General features: G+C 36.2%; 1 protein-coding gene across 3 annotated transcripts in view; it reads right to left on the reverse strand.

The window, feature by feature from the left end:
* The window catches only part of LOC149839685 (SET domain-containing protein), a 107,573-nt gene that overhangs the window by 28,541 nt on the left and 57,925 nt on the right, over positions 1-21,107 (reverse strand). For 2 of the 3 annotated variants that reach the window (XR_016431342.1, XM_090002746.1), the window contains exons 8-12: positions 18,043-18,084; positions 17,875-17,918; positions 17,701-17,781; positions 17,540-17,575; positions 11,729-11,812 (exon numbers count right to left, since the gene is read on the reverse strand). Coding sequence is in view for 2 of the 3 variants with exons in the window: in XM_090002746.1 (XP_089858872.1) it covers positions 11,729-11,812; positions 17,540-17,575; positions 17,701-17,781; positions 17,875-17,918; positions 18,043-18,084 (287 nt within the window). In the remaining variant the exon portion in view is untranslated. The remainder of the gene's footprint in view (positions 1-11,728; positions 11,813-17,539; positions 17,576-17,700; positions 17,782-17,874; positions 17,919-18,042; positions 18,085-21,107) is intronic. The other variant, XM_090002747.1, reaches the window with a different exon arrangement.

Consider the following 21,107-nt stretch of genomic DNA (forward strand, 5'->3'; position numbering starts at 1 on the left):
TCCCTTTTATGTAGTAGGACAAAACATTTGCAACCAAAAATACGAAGTCGATTAAAATCGGGTGAAAACTTAAAGAGTTTCTCATAGGGAGAAGCATTTTTTAACTTAGAAGAGGGCATTCTATTGATTAGATAGGTTGAGGTAAGAACGGCTTCCGCCCAAAAAAATTTTGGAATATTTCTAGACACAAGCAATGTTCTAGCGGTTTCTATAATGTGCCTATGTTTCCTTTCCGCTAGGCCATTTTGTTGAGGAGTCCTAGGACATGACTTTTGATGACAAATGCCATTTTGGCTTAAATAGTTTTGGAATTCGTGAGATAAGTATTCACCACCGGAATCGGATCTTAAAATAGATATGTTACTTTGAAATTGATTTTGAACCTTTTTATGAAAATCTTTAAAGAAAGTAAATACTTCCGACTTATGACTAAGGAAATAAATCCAAACATATCGAGTAAAGTCATCAACAAACGTAACATAATATGAATAACCCCCTTTAGACATAACCGGAGAAGGACCCCAAACATCCGAATGCACCAATTCAAAAGGCCTTGATGAGAAAAAAGATCTAGTTGGAAAAGGAATAGACTTCATTTTTCCAAAAATGCAATCTTTGCAATTAATTTCTTTTTCCTTACAAAATTTGTTTCCAAAAAGAAAGAGATACATTTTGGAATAACTTGGATGACCAAGTCTTTTATGCCAAGTTTCCATATTTTTTTCTTGGACATAAGAACAAAAAAAAATTGTAGGGAGATCAAGATGGTCCATATAATAGAGGTCTCCCTTTCTATGGCCTTGCCCAATCCGCTTCCCGGACCGGAGATCCTGCACAAAGCAACCATTAGATGAGAAAGATATTTCACATCCATGGTCGGCAATTCGAGAAACTGAAAAAAGGTTTAAATTTAATTTGGGAACAACTCTTACTTTTGGAACACAAAAATTTTGAGAATCTTTAAAAGAGCCAATACTTTAAATTTTCAAAAAAGTTCCATCGGCCGTTGAGACACAAGAGTCCTTTGAATTGATGCAAACATCACTAAGTGCATTCTCATGAGGGGTCATATGAAAAGAAGCTCCGGAATCAAGGATCCAAGAATACGTACCGGGTGATGATGTCGAAGCAATGGCCGCACCCGATGTGGAGGAAGAAACTTTAAGCATTTGTTGGAGAGCCATAGATATTTGTCCAAGAGTTTCTTTAATGTCATTGTTTTTGCCTTCATCTTCTTTGGAGGTGGTTTCTTCAAGAGAGGCTACTTTAGGCTTGAAGGCTCCCATAAGCTTTGGACAAACGGGTCTAATGTGACCCGGCTCATTGCAATAATGACAAACAATCATTTTTCTTCCTCCATTGTAGTTCCCTTGTTTCCCAAAATGAGGAGGCTTATAGGTTCTAACATTGTTACCCGGTTTGGATACGGCAAGGACTTCATCAACATGCTTACTCATGCCAAGCCTTGTCTCCTCTTGAGTGATTTCGGCAATAGCATCCTCAATAGGAGGAAAAATAGATCTATGGAGAAGTGAGGATCTCACTTGCTCAAATTCGGGGCGTAGCCCAAAAAGAAATTGAAACAATCGCTCTTGTTCCATTTGTTTTTGTCTTAAATCAACATCTTCCATAGAAACCCACTTTGGCTCTAAAAGAGCCAATTCATCCCATAGTGGGTTAAGGGCACTATAGTAGTCTTGAATGCTAGAATCACCTTGCTTGGTGGTTCTAACTTTTTCTTGCAAGAAGTATGCTCTTGCAAGATCCTTTTGGGTATACATACCCCTCATAAAGGACCAAGCCTCATTGGCTCGACGAAATTTAGCTATATTAGCACATACCTTAAGCTCCACATTGTTCATAAACCACGCAAGGATTTTTGCGTGATTGCTTTCCCAATCTTCTACTTCCTTTTGATGATTTTCAATGGCCTTGAGACGAGCATCTCCCTCAAGAGCTTTTTCTTGATCTTCTTCCATTTTTGTGAGCATAAGTTTCGGTTCCGGAACGGTCCCCATGACATAACCCCAAAGCTTCTTCCCTTTGAGATTATTCTCCATTGCCGATGCCCACATCATATAGTTCTTTCCATTGAGTTTGAAAGAAAGATCAATCTTTGTCTCCATGATGTTGCCAAGAAGTGAGAAGATGTCCACCAAAATAAGAGATACACGAACCACACCTTTCCTTCAAAAATCGAGTGGCTCTGATACCATGTAATGAGATATTGCGGAAATATAAAGAGTGCATACAAGCACATACAACAATGAATAAAAGAGAAAATATCACAAGTCCACGAAGGGACAATACAAGCACAAGCCTTTAAGAAGGCAACAATATACAAAGCCTCTTATTGAAAAGAGAGAGGAGCTCTCCAAGATAAAAATACACAAGGGGAACACCCCTATTTATACAAGAGAAGGAGGAGGAAAAAGGAGGGCCAAAGGGCCTCAAAAGGAGAGCCAAAAGGGGGCTCCCATAGAGTCGTTGGGAGCCCCCAACGGTCACATTTGTGACCGTTGGGGGCTCCAACGACTTCTATGTTGGAGCCCCTTTTGGTCCTCAAAAATAATAAAAAGAAAAATAATAAAATAAATAATAAAAATTACATTTGGTCAAAAAGGAAAAAATAGTTGTTTTCTAAAACAACTGTGAAATTACAAAAATACCCCTATCGGGTATTGATGTAATAAACAGAATATATATATATATATATATATAATAGGTACATTTTAACAATATCCACCTAAAAAGATGCAAAAACCAGTGGTTGAAATACAATCATTGGGATTTCCTCCCCAATCAGCATCAGTAAAAGCGGTTAATTCAAGAGATGAGGAAGAGGATAAGAAAAGCCCTTTGGAGATGGTATTTTTGATGTATCGCACAATTCGCATCACGGCCGCCATGTGAACTGAAGTAGGTGCATGTTGAAACTGGCTTGCAGCATGAACCGCATGAGCTATATCTGGACGGGTGATGGATAAGTAAGAGATCCAATTAATTGACGATAGGGGGTTGGATCCTCACGTAGAACACCATCTTCAAGTCTCAGTTTTGCATTGATAACTTCAGGAGTTTCGACATTCTTTTCATCGGATACTCCTGACTTGGTACAAATGTCTGTTGCTAATTTCATTTGAGATAGAATGTATCTTCGGAAAGAGTATGTCACTTCAATACCTAAAAAATATCTTAAAAATCCAAGGTCAGACATATCAAAAGTTTTCTTTAACGTGGACTTAACATCATTTACTCCTTTTTTGTCACTCCTAGTGATGATCATATCATCAACATACAGAAGTAAAATAACAATGGAGTCACCTATTTTCTTAACAAAAAGAGCAATGTCAGTATAACAAGAAATAAATCCCAGATTGATTAATACATTACTAAACTTGTCATACCAAGCTTTAGGAGCTTTCTTAAGTCCATATAAAATCTTTTTTAATTTTAAAATCTTACCATTTAAATTCATACCTGGAGGTGGTTCCATATAAACTTCTTCACTCAAATTTCCATTTAAAAAGGCATTCTTAACGTCAAGTTAAAAGATAGGCTATTTTTTAATAGATGCTATTGCAATAAGTGCTCGTACACTAGTCATACGAGCAACAGGGGCAAATGTCTTATCATAATCCACCCTATATTCTTGGGCATATCCTTTGGCTACTAAACGAGCCTTAAATCTTTCTAACGAACCATCACTTCTAGTTTTCACTTTGAAAACCCATCTACATCCTATGGGTTTCTTACCATTTGGGGGATCAATGATTTCTCATGTTTGTTCTCTTTAAAGTGCATTAAGTTCAAGTTACATTGCTTCATTCCAATGAGCATATTGTTTAGCATCATTGTAACGAGATGGTTCATGGAAAGAGTGAATAGCTAATAAACAAGCTCGAAAATTTGGAGAAAAAGAATCATAAGATACAAATCTATTAGGTATTTTAGAAATACGATTTGATCTTCTTTGAGAGGATTCTTCTATTGACTCATTTTGAGAGAATTTCTCAAGAGCACAAGGAGAATTACTTTCATTTCTCCTAGAATAGACTTGTGTGTGACTTGGTATATTTTCATTTAAGTTTTGAAGGACATGTTGCTCATTAACCGTAGGTCAATATATTCCTCACAAGGTTCAATATTAACATGATTATCTATATCCTTTTCTTGAGGCAATAAGTCAAAAAAAAATGAATAATTAACATGTTCATTTAGTTTATGCGAAAAACCATTTTCTTTTTCTAAGAAAGTAATATCTTTTGAGATATAAAGTTTGTTATTTAATAGATCAAAACATCGATAGCCTTTTTGTTTTCCGCCATATCCTAAGAAAATGCATTCAATTGCCCTTGAAGAAAGTTTATCATTTTTGTGAGTTAGGACATAACATTTACATCCAAAAATTCTTAGTCTTTTGTAGTCAGGAGACATGTTATAAAGTTTTTCAAATGGAGAAATATTTTTCAAAGCAGAAGATGGTGTTCTATTGATTAAATATGTTGAGGTTAGAACCGCTTCGGCCCAAAAGTATTTAGGAATATTCTTCGAAACAAGTAAAGTTCTTGTAGTCTCTATTATGTGTTTATGCTTTCTTTTCGCAAGACCATTTTGTTGCGGAGTGTTTGGAAAAGAACGTTGATGACAAATTTCATTTTCTTTCAAGTAGATTTGAAATTCATTGGACATATATTCGCCACCCGAATCGGATCTAAGAATGGATAGGTTTCCTAAAAATTGATTTTTAACCATTGCATGGAATTCTTTAAAAAAAGAGAAAACTTCAGATTTGCGACTTAAGAAGTAAATCTATGTAAATTGAGTGAAATCATCAATAAAGACCACGTAGTATGAAAAGCCTCTTTTAGATAAAATAGGGGAAGGTCTCCATACATCGGAATGAACAAGTTCAAAAGGTCGAGTGGTGACATAACTTCTTTGAGGAAATGAAATAGCTTTAGATTTCCCAAAAATGCAATCTTTACAAGTTATGTGTTTGACTTTACAAGTATTGTTCAAAAAAGAATAAATAGACATCTTTACAAAATTTGGGTGACCAAGTCTCTCATGCCAAACTTCAATACTTTTGTCGTTTACAAGATTACAAAAAGACTTTGATGGAAGCGTCAAAAAGTCCATAAAATAAAGATCGTCCCTTCTATGGCCTTGCCCAATCAGCTTCCTTGATTGGAAATCCTGCACGGTGCAATCTTTAGGTGAGAAAGAGACTTGACATCCATGATTGGTGATTTGGGAAACGGAAAAAAGATTTAGATTGATTTTTGGAACGACTCTTACTTTAGGAGAAAAAAAGTTTTGAGAGGTTTTAAAATCAAGTGTTCCAACACTTTCAATTTTTAAAGATGTCCCATAGGTCGTTGAAACATAAGAAAATATGGGTTCGGAAAAAACATTAGAAAGAGAGTTTTTATGAGATGTCATATGAAAAGAATCACCGAAGTCTAGTATCCACATACCTGGAGGTGATGAAGAATAGGCGATGGCGGCTCCTGATGTTGAAGGAGAAGAAGTCTTGAGAAGATGTTGGAGAACTTCGGAAATATGGTTGAGAGTTTCTTTGATATCTCTTTCTTTGACACTTTCTTCTTCTTTGGAAAATTTTCTCCAACCGCGGCCACTTTTCCTTTAAGCTTTGGGCAAACCGGCTTGATATGTCCCGATTCGTTGCAATAGTGACAAATCACTCCCTTTCTATATTCATTATTTTTGTTAAAGTGGGGAGGTCTATATGCTTTTACATTTGATCTGGGCCTAGTAACGGCCAAAATTTCATCACTCTTAATATTTATGCCAAGACGAGTTTCTTTTTGGCATACTTCGGCAAGAGCGTCTTCAATAGGTAAGGCTTTACTTCTATGAAGAAGGGATGCCCTAACTTGTTCAAATTCCTGCCGAAGACCATGGAGGAATTTGAAGAAATGCTCCTTTTTAATTTGTTCTCTTCTTATCTCAACATCTTCCGGAGCTACCCACTTGGGCTCAAGAAGAACAAGCTCATCCCAAAGGGGAGTTAAAGTACTAAAGTAGTCACGGACACTCATATCTGCTTGTCTAGTAGATCTAATTTTTTCTTGACAAAAAAATTGGCTAGCTAGATCCTTTTGTGTATACATACCCTTAAGAAAGAACCATACTTCATTGGCTCTTCTAAACTTAGCAATGTTGGCAAAATTTTTGAGGTCAACATTATTCATGAACCATGCCAAGATTTTGGCATGATTACTTTCCCAATCCTTAATTTTGGATTAATGATCATTGATAGCTTTGATGTGCTCATCGCCATCTAAAGCTTTTTCAATCCCACTTTCAATTTTAGTGAGAACAAGAGAGGGTTCGGGAGTAGTTCCCATAACAAAACCCAAAAGTTTCTTACCTCTTAGATGATTTTCCATAGCGGAGGCCCACATAAGGTAATTGGACCCATTGAGCTTAAAAGAGAACTCCACTTTAGATTCGTGCTCCATAGGTACCGAATAACCTTCTTTTCTTTAAAAAAATTGAGAGGCACACGTCCCAAGACACCAACAAGAAGAGAATCCCGATCACCTTCCTTGCTTAGAATCCCAATCACCTTCCTCGCTTTGATACCATGTAATGAAAAAGGCGGAAACACTAATAATGCAAAACATACTTTGAAGAAGCCAAGAACACAAGCACTAAGAGTGCATACGTAACCCACTAAGGAGTAAAGTGCCTATAAGGCATAAGATTGATATTATTCAAGAGAGAAGGTGGGTGAAAACCCCATACATTTACAAGTGTGAGCCTCCTCTATTTATAGAGGAGGAGAGCTAAAAAGAGGGACCACAAGGGGAGCTCCCTTCTAGTCGTTGGGAGCCCCAACGGTCATAAATATGACTGTTGGGGCCCCAACGACTAGATGGGTGGGGCCCCTTATGGTCCTTCATAATAGAAAAATAAAAAAAGAAAAAAGAAAAAGAAAAAGGTAAAAAGAAAGAAAAGAGAAAAATACAAAAAGAAAAAAGATACATGATATTTTACCAAAACACCCCTATTGGGGTTTTGGTTGTACAGAAAAATAAAAAGAAATAAAATATGTATGTATATACATATATCTATATATATATATACTTATATAAATACGTATGTATATATATAAGTATATGTATATATATATATATATATTTATATACATATTTTAACAGACTTGTTATTTAAAAATACTATTTTCACTGAATTACTATTTAAAACTCTGATAAATGAATTATTACAAGGCTTTCAAAATTTTCTTAAAAAGTTACAAGTTCAGGATTTTGGGGGCATTACAATGAGAATTAGCACCCGATCTTGAAACGGCTAAAACATTATCCTTGGACTCCTTTGCCTCAATTTGGGTTTTTAACCTCGTTTCTTCCATGTATACTTGGGCTAAAATTTCATGAATAGGTGAAAGTTCTTCTTGCTTTCTATAGAGAATATTCCTCCTCATTTGCTCAAATTCGAGTCGTAGACCCCTCATAAATTGAAAAAATTGCTCATTCAGGATTTGCTTCTTTCTTTGTTGAGCATCATTTGGGGTTACCCAAATAGGTTCCATTTTTTCCATTTGATCCCATAACCTTTTTAGAGTCCCATAGTACTCTCTTACACTCTGTTCTCCATGTTTGCAAGTGTGTATTTTGTCTTGCAACTCCCACCCATCTATACGCAGCATCATTTTGAGTATAAGTTTGTTTAATAAAGAGCCAAGCTTCATTGGCTCTTTCAAATTCCAATATGTTCTCACGTGTCCTCACTCATACTTCGCATAAACAAGAAAAGTACCTTAACATGCCCGATTTCTCATTCTTTCATAGCTTTCTTATAGTTTAAGAGAGTTTTTTCTTTCTTTTTTCCTTGACCTCTTCTTTAATAGTTTCATCCTTTTCGGTTGAGGTTTTTGTAAGAGTAAGATGAGGTTCCATTAAGGAACCATCAACATATTCCCACAAGCTTTTTCCGATTAGGATTCTTTTGATGGCGGTGACCCATAAATTATAATTAATTTTATCAAATTTAATAGGGACCGCCGTCACTACCTCCTTATCGGCCATTGAAGAAAGAAGAGAGGAAACAAAAAATAGGGCCAAGAAGAGTAAGAGACACTTAGTTTGGCAATGCTCCACACTTTGATATAAAACTCTTCCAATCTTCAAAGAATTAGCCACACGAGCATCAACCTTGAAATGAGGCTATAGGCATGCTTCCTGAACCTCTCCTCGGTCTTATTGATCTCCTCACGAGTCTCTTGAATGCCTCAATAACATCAATAGAGCACCAAGGCTCTGATACCATGTAACGAAATACAAAAGATATTCAAATATCACTTATTGACATACACAATCACAACGACCACTTATGGGTCAATTACATGAACACAAGAGTCACACAAATCAGCCACTTAAGGGCACACAACACATAAAAAATATAAAATGTTATTGATAAAATGCTCTAAGAAAAATCATACATGGATTGGGGTTTCAACCCCTTTATATACACAAAGAAAACAAGAGGGAGCCGTTGGGACCTCCCCAACGGCTAGAAAAGTAGTCATTGGGGAGATCCCAATGCCTCTATGGTCTAAAGACCATTAAGCCCTTCCCTAATCTACCAATTACAAAAGTAAAAATTAAAGAAAATAAAATAAAATAAAAAAGGAAAAAGGGTGTACAATGACAATAATACCCTTATGTACAAAAAGACAAATACCCCTATGTATATACATTGACACTCACATGCAGATACACCTGTGGGAATATGCAGACGTAACTCTCGAGATAGAGTGCTTGTAATAACGGCCACTACAGCTTGATCACTCTTTCGCCGGGCTGTAAAATCTGGATTATTGACTAGTGAAGGTACTGTGGACTGCTCATCTTCCTTGCTCTCTTTGGGTGCAATGATAAGCTCGCGAGGCACAGATTCAGTCCCGTCAAGGTGCCCCCATCAAATCGTGGATGTTGATGAATGGAACAATTTGTTTCTTCCAAGTATCAAAATTGTTTTCATTCAACTTATCGGTTACCAATTAGTTTAAGAAAGGAGTGAGAGGATTGGATGATGCCATAGGGAGATTTCAAGAAGAGGAATAAAACAAACACAGGAAAGCTGCATGTCACAAGAGACATGGAATAACGCGCCCATGTTTTTTTGGGCTACAAAGATGGTAACGAGATCTGATTCTTTTTCACAGATCTGCCTTAACAAGCTATGGTAAAGAAAAGTTGTTCTTCCCCTTGAATCCCTTTTCCTTTTTTTTTTTTGAGATCTAGGGAAAAGAAGAGGGTGGGAACAGATCTATTGTAACCTCAGATCTGATCAGAAGTACTTGGGTTTCAAGGTCTGATCCAATATTGATCAGATCTAAGATATAAGGGTGAACAAAGAGGGAAAATCAAAACAAACTTGGGTTAAGACAAAAGAAACAAGAGAAACAAAAACAACTAGACCTGATGTAACGTCAGATCTAATCAGATCTGATCAGAGGATTTTTCTTTTTTCTTTTTGTTTGGGTTTCAAGATCTAACCTAAGCTTTGGGTTTCAAGATCTAATCAAAACACCAAGAAAAAAATAAGAAGACAACTGAGATGAAATCTACAAGGAGAAGCGCCATCTACATAGCCGGCAATCACACGTTTCATGAGTGCACCAAACATATTGAAATTGACTGCCATTATGTTCGTGAGGAGTATCTGAAGAAGACCATCATCCTGCCTTATGTAGCATTGGAATTTCAGTTGGCCGACTTCTTTACAAAAGTTCTTCTCCCTGGTTTCATTTTTTGCTTGACAAACTTTCGGTGATTGCACCGTAAGTTTGAGGGGGGAGTGTTAATATATATATATATATATATATATATATATATATATATATATATATATATATATATAGATATAGATATAGATATAGATATAGATATAGATATAGATATAGATAGATAGATACAGATATTTATAATTTTTTTTCTTTATGTAATAAGTGAAACTCATTAGGGGTATTTTGACCATTACACATTATGTAATTAGTGGTGTTTCTAAAGGGCACTTTAGGGTTTTCTTTTTAATGCACTTTATTCTTTTCCTCAAGGGCATTATAGTCCTTATAATGCCATTGGAATAGAGCTGTTGAGAGCACTTCCCAATGGCACTTCTTTGCTTCCATTTGTGTATAAATAGGGGGTGTAACCCCTCTTATATGTTAAGCTTGTTCACAAGCATTCTCTTAATAATATTCCTATATTTTTTACTTGTGTTTTAGCTTCTAAGTTGCTTGTCTAGTTGTGCTCTTGTATTGACCCATAAGTGGTCTTGATTGTGTATGTTCTTGTGTTCTTGTATGCCCATAAGAGGCACCCACTTGTACTCTTTTGTATTTTCATTACATAATCATTATTGGAAAAACACAAGGCTCTTTTCATAAAAAAACCCTGTCTCGAATATTAAAGAATGAAGACACAATTAACAGAGATAATATGGACCCTGAGACACCTAGATGAATTCCCATGCCCATCATTAAGTATATATATATATATATATATATATAAAATTTTATAGTTAACTTTATTCAGGATCATCAGCTGTTGCTCCTTGAATGAATCTTTTCTTTTGGCCTTCCATGCTCCCACTCTTGACCCGGCAACTCTCCTGCTCTCAAAATTTATAATGACATCCTGTGATAAATTTCTTCTTAAATAACTTTAGTGACGAAACAACACTCTCCTAAAAATAACATCTATAGAATTCCTTCCAAATATGCCATAGGAAAAATGTGTTTGGCTAGGATGTCTACTGAAAGCATAGAACAAATCCACCCTATTAGACCTACTCCGAGCAACCAAGGCATGAACAAAATCCCCAAAATATATTGTCACATAGGGCGTGTTTGATTGAGGGTAAAAGTTATCTTGGAGATAACTTTATCAAGGGGGAAAAGTCGTTGGGGTAATCCTCAAAAAAAATGGGAAGACTAACTTCCCGCCAATGCAGAAAGCGGCAAGGTTTTTCTTCCGTGTTTTATGCGGTGCGTGGGTCCCACTCAAAAAGAAGATGCTTCTTCCCAAGGGAGAAACTTTTGGTGCCATCAAACGCACCCATAGGTTTAGCAATGTAACAGTACCAGAGCCCCTGCTTAGGAAACAATCAAGTTATAGATCAGTTGTGAGTCTTGTGACATGAAACTGGGCAGCATCATAGTAAGTCTAGGTGACATAAAGCAAACCTAGACTGGCATCACAACGTTTGACAATATAAAATAGTGTCAGCATTAGATCACATTTCCTAGTATCATGTGGAATCATTCAGCTCACTTTTACTCTTCCTTTTTTCTTTTCCAGAAACATATGGACCCAGCTCACTTTGATGGCAGCTATTATTGAGTATCCGATAGTTTAACTTGGGTAATACACAATCCTAGTTTGAAGACATTTTTTATCTAATTTTCTACTTTAAAATTTTCATTTGTCATGTTAAAAATAAAAAATTGTAATCCAAAATATCAAATTCCAGCTCCATTTTATGTTCAATTACGCGAACCTGAGCACAAAGATTGAATAAATTGATCCACGGAATGACCAAAAAAATTACTGATTTTAATATAATAAAATTTTTGTCATATAAAACAGTCCAAATAAGATAACCAAGAGTTTCACACAAACACTATGATATCCATCAGTTTGCTTTAGCAGTAAAAAAGTGATAAACTAACCTGGTCATAAGGATTATAAGGAAGTGTGAAACCGAAGTCTAACAAGAGTGCAGCATTTGAGAACTTTCCGTAGCTTATTTGAACCTGCACCAACAGCAGCAGAAGACAGAAATCAGATAAAAAAAAACACATAATAGGAGCCATTCACAACCACAGATATATTCATGACAGAATGTGGAAAAAAAGGAAATAGAAAGAACTGACCCTTGTAAAAGAATGAAAGGAACTCTTTATCAAGGAGAAAAGGCCATTTGGGGCTTGTTTGATGGCTTGTCCAGGATTGGACGAAATGAACACACAAAATGGACAGAACACTCGTTTTGTTCGTTCCGTAACAACTGTACCAAGTCCAACTTTTGTTTCGACCACACACGGATGTTGTGTTTTAAATGTCCGTTTGATGATGATGTGCGAACAACTTGGACAGACATGGATAATGAGTAGGATTACTTCGTTTTGGATAGTATGACCTGATTCACTCACCATTTTACATGTTTTAACAAGTTTATTATGGATTTTTGCCCTGAATATGGATATCGAATTGGATCCAAATACCATAAAATAAAAAAATGTTTAAAATCTAAAGTTTCGGATTGGATCTAAGAACTAAAAATGTTTAAAATTTGAGTATTTTGAGAAAAAATAAGAAATGGTATTTTTTTATATATAAATGATTTAATCAATGTCATATCATATCTAATTATGAAAGTTTATCATAAAAATATCAAACCCTAAAAGCAAATTAACTATAAAACATCAAATTATCAAATCCTATTAAATCATAAATGCTTAAAATGTAATAATATAAAAAATCCCTGATTCAAACCCTAACCAAAGAAAATATAAAAAAAACTCACTAATCAAATTATAAAACCTTAAAATATAATAAAATAAATCATAAATAAACCAAAAAAAACTAAACCATAAGAAAAAAACTATAAAAATAAATAAAAACTCTCAATTCAAACACTAACCAAAGAAAATAAAAAAAATCCTTAATCAAATACAAGAAAAGCCCTAATCAAATTAACTAATCTTAAAATGCAATAAAATAAATCATAAATAAACTAAAAAACCTTAAACTATAAGAAAAAACCATAAAATTAAATTAAAAACCCTTAATTCAAACCCTAACCAAATACAAGAAAATCCCTAATCAAATACAAAAAATCCCTAATCAAATACAATAAAAGCTCAAATCAAATTAACTATAAAAAGCTTTAAAAAATTTGATTCAAAGCCTTAATCATAAAAAATCAAAGAAAACTCTAATCAAATCAAAGAAAACCCTAATCAAATTAACTATAAAAAGCCCTAATTTAAAATTTTTGATTCAAAAAATCTAATCAATGAAAAAAAAACCTTAAATAATAGAAATCAATACAAAGAAGAAGAAGAACAAAGAAAAACGAAGAAGAAAAATGAAAAAGAACAAAGAAGCAGGGGGAGAGACTTTGAGAGAGGAACGAAGAAGGGGAAGAAAGGGGGAAAGAGAGAGAGAAAAAACAGTGGCAGGTCGCCGGTCGTTGGTGGCCTCGCACAGCCTGCACAGTGGTGTGTGTGTGCGTGTGAGAGAGAGATAGGGACCCCCTTCCCCTGACTTTTTTTTTTGTTACAGCCCCCCATTCTCCATGTCCATGTTCTAAACGTAACAAGGGGGTGTTACGAAAATTACAATGTCTTTTGGACATGGCAGATGCGGAGAGGATCAAACAAGCTCTCATAGAAGGGGGTGATATAGGCAGCTTATAGAAAAAAATAATAAAATAACGTAAATATCCAATGTTATAATAGTAGCATAAAAATCTCAAATAGAAATATAACTAAAGATGAAAAATGGTGGTCCAATACCGTTGAAAACTATGTAACACGGACTCTTCTAACAGGGCATCGCACTCGTGTCGCACCTGCATTGTGACGCCCCGAAATTTTACCAAAAATTTTGAATTCTTTTCTTTTTAAATATTGGCAGCGAAAAACAATTTAATATTGAGTACGGTTTTGAAAATTTCGAGCGAGCCACAGGGGGTGAAATAAGACAAAGCTATTATCAGAGTGAAAAACCAAAATATTATTTACATCATTTTTGACAAAATGTACAGATAGTTCAAAACTTTGAAATACAAAATATTATGAACAAAAGTCCCAAGTTGGTCCTTGGATCCTCCGGAGAGTACTAGTTTCTCGATGTGGCTCCTGCCTCGTTGCATTCACTGACCTGTATCTGAACAAAAACTCATTAAAGGGTCAGACTTCTGACAGTTTGGTAAATCTATACAAATTTCGGTAATTCAGAATATTAAACATATTCAGTCAATTCAGATAACACATTTTTACTGAAAAGTAAGACAGAATACAGAACATAATTGTTTGCATAATTAGGGTATATTTTCATATTAAACTGTGAATAGAAAGGGTCTTTATTTCGATAATTAATGTGGGGGAAGACCATCGCAAACAGTCGAGGCATTCCGGGGGTGTATTATTCTCAAATGTTTTAATAATGGGTACCTGACTGTAGCAGACCCAAAGCGGGTGATCCGTGACAGGGAGAATCACCGTTAAGGCAGACCAGAAAGTAGAATGCATCCTAGACTACTGCAGTAGTTGGGGATCTATCACCTAGGATACGTGGATAGCCCCAGCCTCCGTAGACTTACGAGTGAGTGGAGACCACTGGGACGCCTCGCTCCCAAAAATCAGAACAAAATCACTCAAGGTTGTATCATCTACCTTCTCCAAGGTAGAGAACAGAATAGAATAGGTCAAAAGGGTTATCTTTATTACATGGATTATTTTAAGTGCCTTACATTGTGTAGGCTAGAATGGGGGTTCAGTAATCCAAGTATTCGTCTTTAGGATAATAACCAGAGTCTTGTTCGTGTACCCGACCCAATCAGTATTTGCTCAGTATAAACGAGCACTTCGCCAATGTGGCAGTTCAATATCTTAAGTTTTTTGTGTAGGCATGTTTTATTTATAAGATAATGCTTTGTTTCGCACTTTGAGAGTTAATTTATTTCAAGCTCATACACGAGTCAATCCCAGAACGAAAGTATGCCCTACACACTACTGTGTACCAGAAGGTCTCCAGGACCTTGGCCTTTTCCCTTTTTTTTATTTGGAGTGGACTATTCTATTGTCAGTAGGGTTCTCTGAACCCAGAGCTTTATTCTTGAGCTAAGAAGAGATGCACGTTCTATACATGCTTTCAATATTTTATCTTCGCAAAGCGAAAAGTATTATTTTATTCAAAATATATGCATGCATCTTTATAATATTTTATTTAAAGTATGATGCATACCAAAAACTATTATTTTATTATTTTATTTAAGATATAATCATTTTTCTCAAAGTATGGTACGTACAAAAACTATTATTTTATTTGAAGTATGATTATTTTATTTCAAGTAAGATACGTACCAAAACTTATTATTTTATTTAAAATATATTTGTTTTATTCGAAGTATGACACACATCAAAACTACTTTATTCGAAATTCAATGTGTATATATATTATATTCATGAGACAAAATGAATACATCATGTGTAATATAAGCGAACATGTATGCTTCAAAAATATATTTACATATTCGGAATCCACACGCATTTGGATAGAGCTTACCTTAGAAATGCGTTGATGATAAAAAACCGAAAATTCCCAAAAATCCTGGCAGAATTTTCCTCTAACAAATTTCTCACGTGTGATGATGATAACGATTGAATCGGGTTTTGTTTTGAAGCAACCAGGTCAGCTGGGGTATGAATCGAGTGAGGGTAAGGTGTGTGTGCAGGGAGTAGGGGTGAGACCGGGTGAACAGAGAGAAGGTATAGTTGAAGGTGGCTGGGTTAGGTGGTGGTGGTTCAGCTACCACCAATGGTGGTGATAGAAAAAAGAAGAGGGTGGTTGGTGGCTAGAATAGCCACCAGTTAATGGTGGTTAGAGGAGGGAGAGAGTGGCTAAGTAGGGAGAGGGTGAATGGGAGAGTAAGAGAGAGTGGGAGAGGGAGTTGATGAATGAGGAAGGGAGAAGAGGGCCTTATATAGGCTTGGGGAGGGGTTGTGGTGTTGCCACAGCCCTCCAAGTGTAACATTATGTTACACTAGGTGAAGTTCTTAAAAACAAGAGGCCCAAAACAGTGGGCTCCTCTTATTTGACCTAAAATGGGCCTTGGGTCTTTGGGTTGGATCTTGATGATCCAACCCTAGGTCCAGTTGGCCCAGCCAGTTCAATTGACCGAACTGGTTTGTCAGCTACTTAGTTACACTAACTAAGTGAGAATATAGTTAGTGTAACTAAGCCTCAGAGTTGTCAATCGAGGAAGCAAGAGCGAGAAGCGAAAGCGGGAAGCGAAGCACTTTCAAAATTTTAGAAAGCAGGAAGCGTGGGACGACTTAGAAGTGAATCATAAATCGTCTCAGAAGCGACCTAGGAGCGAACCGGAAGTGAGGGGGAAGCAAAAAAATAAAAATAAAAATAGAAAAAAAAAGGGAAAGCAAGGGGGAAACGTGCTTCCCAAAAAAAATTTGCCCTTCCCAGCGCGTTTCGGAAGCACAACGTTTCGCACTTCCGAAACACGTTTCGGGGAAGCGTTGGCATTTTCGATACCTCTGGTTATACTTAAGTAATATATATATAGTGTGTATATATATATATATATATATATATATATATTATATGTACATTAATGCCCCTTCTTAATTCACAAAACCTGGTTGACTAACTCAGTCAACTAGGGAATGGACGAAAATGACCTTACTGGTCATAAATGTCCTGCAATATTTACAAAAATAACCATTTTACCCTTGGCACTTGCCGAGCATGTTTCGAATGCGTTTTAACTCTAATTTCGATGAAATCAAAACCGTTCTTCTTGGTTTTTCGATACGAATGCAACCAAGTGTCCAAAACTCATAAAATCGACCTTTAAAATTATAATTTTTCCCTTGAGGTTGTCGGGCATGTTTTGCGAGCTTACGAGCTCCGATTTCGGCAAAATCACTTGCATTCTTTTCAGAATTTCGATGTGGTCGCAAATGTGTATTAAAAAATCATAAAATATGTTGCCAAAAATATTCATTATCTTAGATATTAATATTCAAACAAAAATCTTTGAAAAATTGTCAGGTATTACAAGCACCCAGCCGGGTGCGACACTTGGACACAACTTCCTTTGTGTTAGGTGAAGTCAACCACATTGAGGTTCATTTCTATCCAAAAGCAGATTCAGTTAACCCTAATCAAGTCCATTTTTATCTATATTATATATATAAATACATAAATGCACACACATACATGTAGTGTTAACTTAAAACTGTTAAAAAACTTATATATATATATATATATATACCCTCCCCGCACCCCCGCACCCCCGCACCCAAGTTTTTTTAAAGTGCCGCATCCGCATCCGCACCCGCACCTATGTGACATAGGTTGAAAATGAGGCTTTCATAAAAGCTTAGCAACCAAAACTCACAATCCTTTTCTTTTGAGGCCAGAAAAAAGAAACAACCAATAAATGAGAAGTGACCACGATGGGAAGCACAAAGACTATTTTGATTTGCTCAGATCATACTATTCCATCTAAACGAACTTCATCCACAATGTAATAGTTTGACGGATGGTGACAATGCCAGGATAAGACTATGGAAAAGCATCTCCTAACCCAGCCTATTTGGTTGGTAACATCAGAAACATGAATATGCAGATCCAAAGAGCTGTGAACACTTTTGGGGTAAGATACTACACACACATATATCACTTTTGAAATAATATATTCAGTACAGGTTGATTCTCACTACTGTTCTGACCTGCTCACCAGAAGAGTAGTTCCGATCAGCAATAACCTACATAAAATATCACAACAAACAAACAATAACAGCTGAGCATTGCAAAGGCGATTGACTCTTGAAGAACCATGTCAGCCTGAATTAAAGGTGTTCACTCCTTGTAAAAACCAGTGCAGAAATACCTCTGAGATCTCTTTGTCATCGTCACTGAGTAAGACTGCTTCAGAACAACCATCATGATTAAAGAAATCTGCAAATGGAATCTGAAAATTTTCTTTGAAATTTTTAAAATTTGAACACTTTCTAGAATTCTTTAAATTAATCATCAAAAAATAGATCAAGAGAGAAACAAATACCAATGAGAGGCCCTGTTTTGTTGCACCCCATGCACGAGATCCAACTGTAACATTCAAGGAACACTTGTCAATAGGACTGACAATTCTAGGTCGCATATTGCACTGAGTATTTACAGTTCATCACAATTCAATAAGCCCCTTCCAGAGACAACTAGCTAATGGTCACACCTGGTTTGCAGCTTTTGTAACCAAATGTGAAATAATCCAAGCCTGATTCATATTGAAATCATCCAAAATGTATCAGACCAGTTAAGCATAAAGGCTAATCAGTTGCATATTTGTGCAATTCTTTCCATTGAGGATTTCAAATCCATATCTGAATCCCAGTACGCAAAAAGAATCCCAGTACACAAAACCAATTATGACTAATTGACCAAATCAAAACATTTAAGCCCCTGCTTATCAACTAATTGACCAAATTCCTAGAGTACGAGAACCAACATAATTTAGAATATTTGTTTGAGATCCAGAATTTTGAATAGAAATGATTTTCCATAAGAACTAAAAGAGCCAAAAAAAATGAACCTAGCTCATATTAACACAACAAATAGTGGTGGGCTACATGCCACTATAGCTGGTCTGATTGCACAGTTACAAATATATATAGGCATTGTAATAAAATGTGCAGAAAATAAATACAAAGTGCACAAGCACTAACACAAGTCCAATAAAGGACAATACAAAAGCACTAAGGCGCTACACAAGCACAAAGTGCAAATACAAGACTTCAAGAGTCAAAAAGAACACAACATAAAAAACAGTCTTTATTAGACACAAAATGCTTAAGAGAAGCATTGAATTCAAGAGAGGGGATCAGCCCCTATTTATACACATTAGGGAGCATTGGGCTCCATTGGGGAGCTCCCAACGGTCATAAATATGACCATTGGGTAGCTCCCAATGACTCTATGGTCTTTTGACCATAGAGCCCATGCTCAGTACAATAAATACACAAAAAATTAAAAAATTGTTCCTACCAATTACCTATAGTAAAAATACCAAAATGCCCATGAAAGGCAATACAAATTATATATATAACCTATTTTAACAACCTCCCTCAAACTTACAATATGATCACTGAAAGTTTGTTGAAAAGAAACGAGGTGCAGCAAGAGCTTTGATAAAAAAATCTGCAAACTGATATTATGATGTAACATACGGCAACTCAATAGTTCCGCTCAAGAATTAATCATGAACGTAATGATAGTCCATCTCAATGTGTTTAGTACGCTCATAGAAGGTGTGGTTGTTGGCAATGTAATTTGCATTTTTATTATCGCAACACATCTTCGAAGATTTGGAGATGACGACCCCCATATCTCAATGCTTTTAGTGAGCATGGTAATCTTGTTTCGATAATTAACTGACCAGAGGGTATAAGATAAACGTACAAACAACTAAGACTGCCAGGGGGTTTGTTATCCTATGTATTTTGATACCCCAAACAACTAGTTCTGCTCCTAATGGGACAGCCAAATGACCGAGAGAGAATTCTCCAGAGGCCATTTGTTATAGGGGGATGCATCCGAACTTCTGCAAAAGTCATTGGAATCTACCACCTAGGATAATATTTGGTAGCTCAGTCTCCTAACTCCGATAACAGGGGACACCAAGTCATTGCTACTTGAAGAGCATAGTTATTAACAACTTATTCATCGAAGCTTTTGTATCATCCCATTATCTCTCTTGACGAAACCAAAGAGACGAATGAGTATGTCAGGTCTTATTTTAACTGACAATGCATTCTATGTGCTCTAGTCTTTTAAACCAAATCGAGCATCTTGCCTGTGAAGGCGATCATTTCCACTTCTATGATTTTCTTTTAATCATGGTGCAATGTCGCACTACGAGGTTACTATAAACCTCCAATCCAATCATCGTAGTACTAACATGTGCATGTGTGATAGTACTACTACGATGAGAAAAATATTGGTTTCTCATAATGAAACCCATACATTATTTAGAAATTTCAATATCATGTGCCTTAGGCCGGAGAATATCCGAGTCATTTCGGATACCGAAAATAAGAACTAGATGTATGTACCGCTGAGGGCTACATAGTAGATGCCCTTTTGTTATGTTGGTTCGAGAAAAAAACTCAGTTGAGAATATGCAAACGCAAAACACTTTTTTTGTCTTTGAGACATCAGAGAATGCAAGCTTGAAATCCCGTATGCGAAATCTTTTAAAAATCAAGATTCGATGAGAATGCGCAAATTTACATCTATATACTAGCGTAATCTAAAGTAGGAGTACACAAACCTGTGTACTTTGTAAAATTATATATGTATATAGACTACATATATAGTAAAATTATATATGTATATAGAATACATATATAGTAAATGACAAAGCAAGGCCCGATGTGTGAAACCATACATCGAGCTAAATAAATTGCATAAGCGATGCCTGGTGTACAAAACCGTACATCGAGCGAAGTAAATTGCATAAGCAAGAGCCTGTGCACATTATAGCGTGGCGGCGAAGTAAATGACATAAAGCAGGGCTTGATATGTGAAACCACACATCGAGCTAAATAAATTACAGAAAGTTGGAGCATATACACATTATAGTACGACGGCAAAGTAAATGACGTAATTTAATATGGACAAGAATACGCAAAACTGCGTTCTTGAGTTCAAAGCATAAATAAATAAATATATATATAATGTAAATATAATACATATAAGTTAGAAGTATTCCGACATTGTTCTCGTATGCAACTTTCCCCTACCTTGGAGATGGCCCGAATCTCTAACGATTCCGAACGTAGGTTCCTAAAGGCTCGCCTTAGTAAGCATGTCTCGTCCATTGTGCTGATGTGTAGCGCAAAAAGGATTCTATTGTGTTGCATAAAGAATGATGTTAAAACCTTATTTTAGCGAATGAGGCGACGATTGTGTCGTTGGGGTCAAACCCAAACCCAGTTCGAGCCGACCTGACCGAGCCGGGCTTGGTACAAGAAATCAAGTTGGCTTTGTTAGCAACCCGAGTCGAGCGTAACGAGCCATAAGAAGTTGGTTCAGCAGGGAACTGAGTTGACTAGGTTTGACCGAGCCAAACTCGGTTTGGCCTAATTGGACTGGTACCAAAAAAATGGATTGAGCTGAGTTCGACCTAGTTGGTTGAGCCAAGTAAGAGGTTGTCTGAGGCTGCCTCTTGACCAAGCTGAGCTCGGGCCAAGGGGGTCAAGACACGACCTAGCCAGGCTCAATTTACTAACTGAGCCAGCT

This window comes from Nuphar pumila, chromosome 4 (genome assembly GCF_984573655.1).
Source record: "Nuphar pumila chromosome 4, dmNupPumi1.hap1.1, whole genome shotgun sequence".
Classification (NCBI taxonomy): Eukaryota; Viridiplantae; Streptophyta; class Magnoliopsida; order Nymphaeales; family Nymphaeaceae; genus Nuphar; species Nuphar pumila.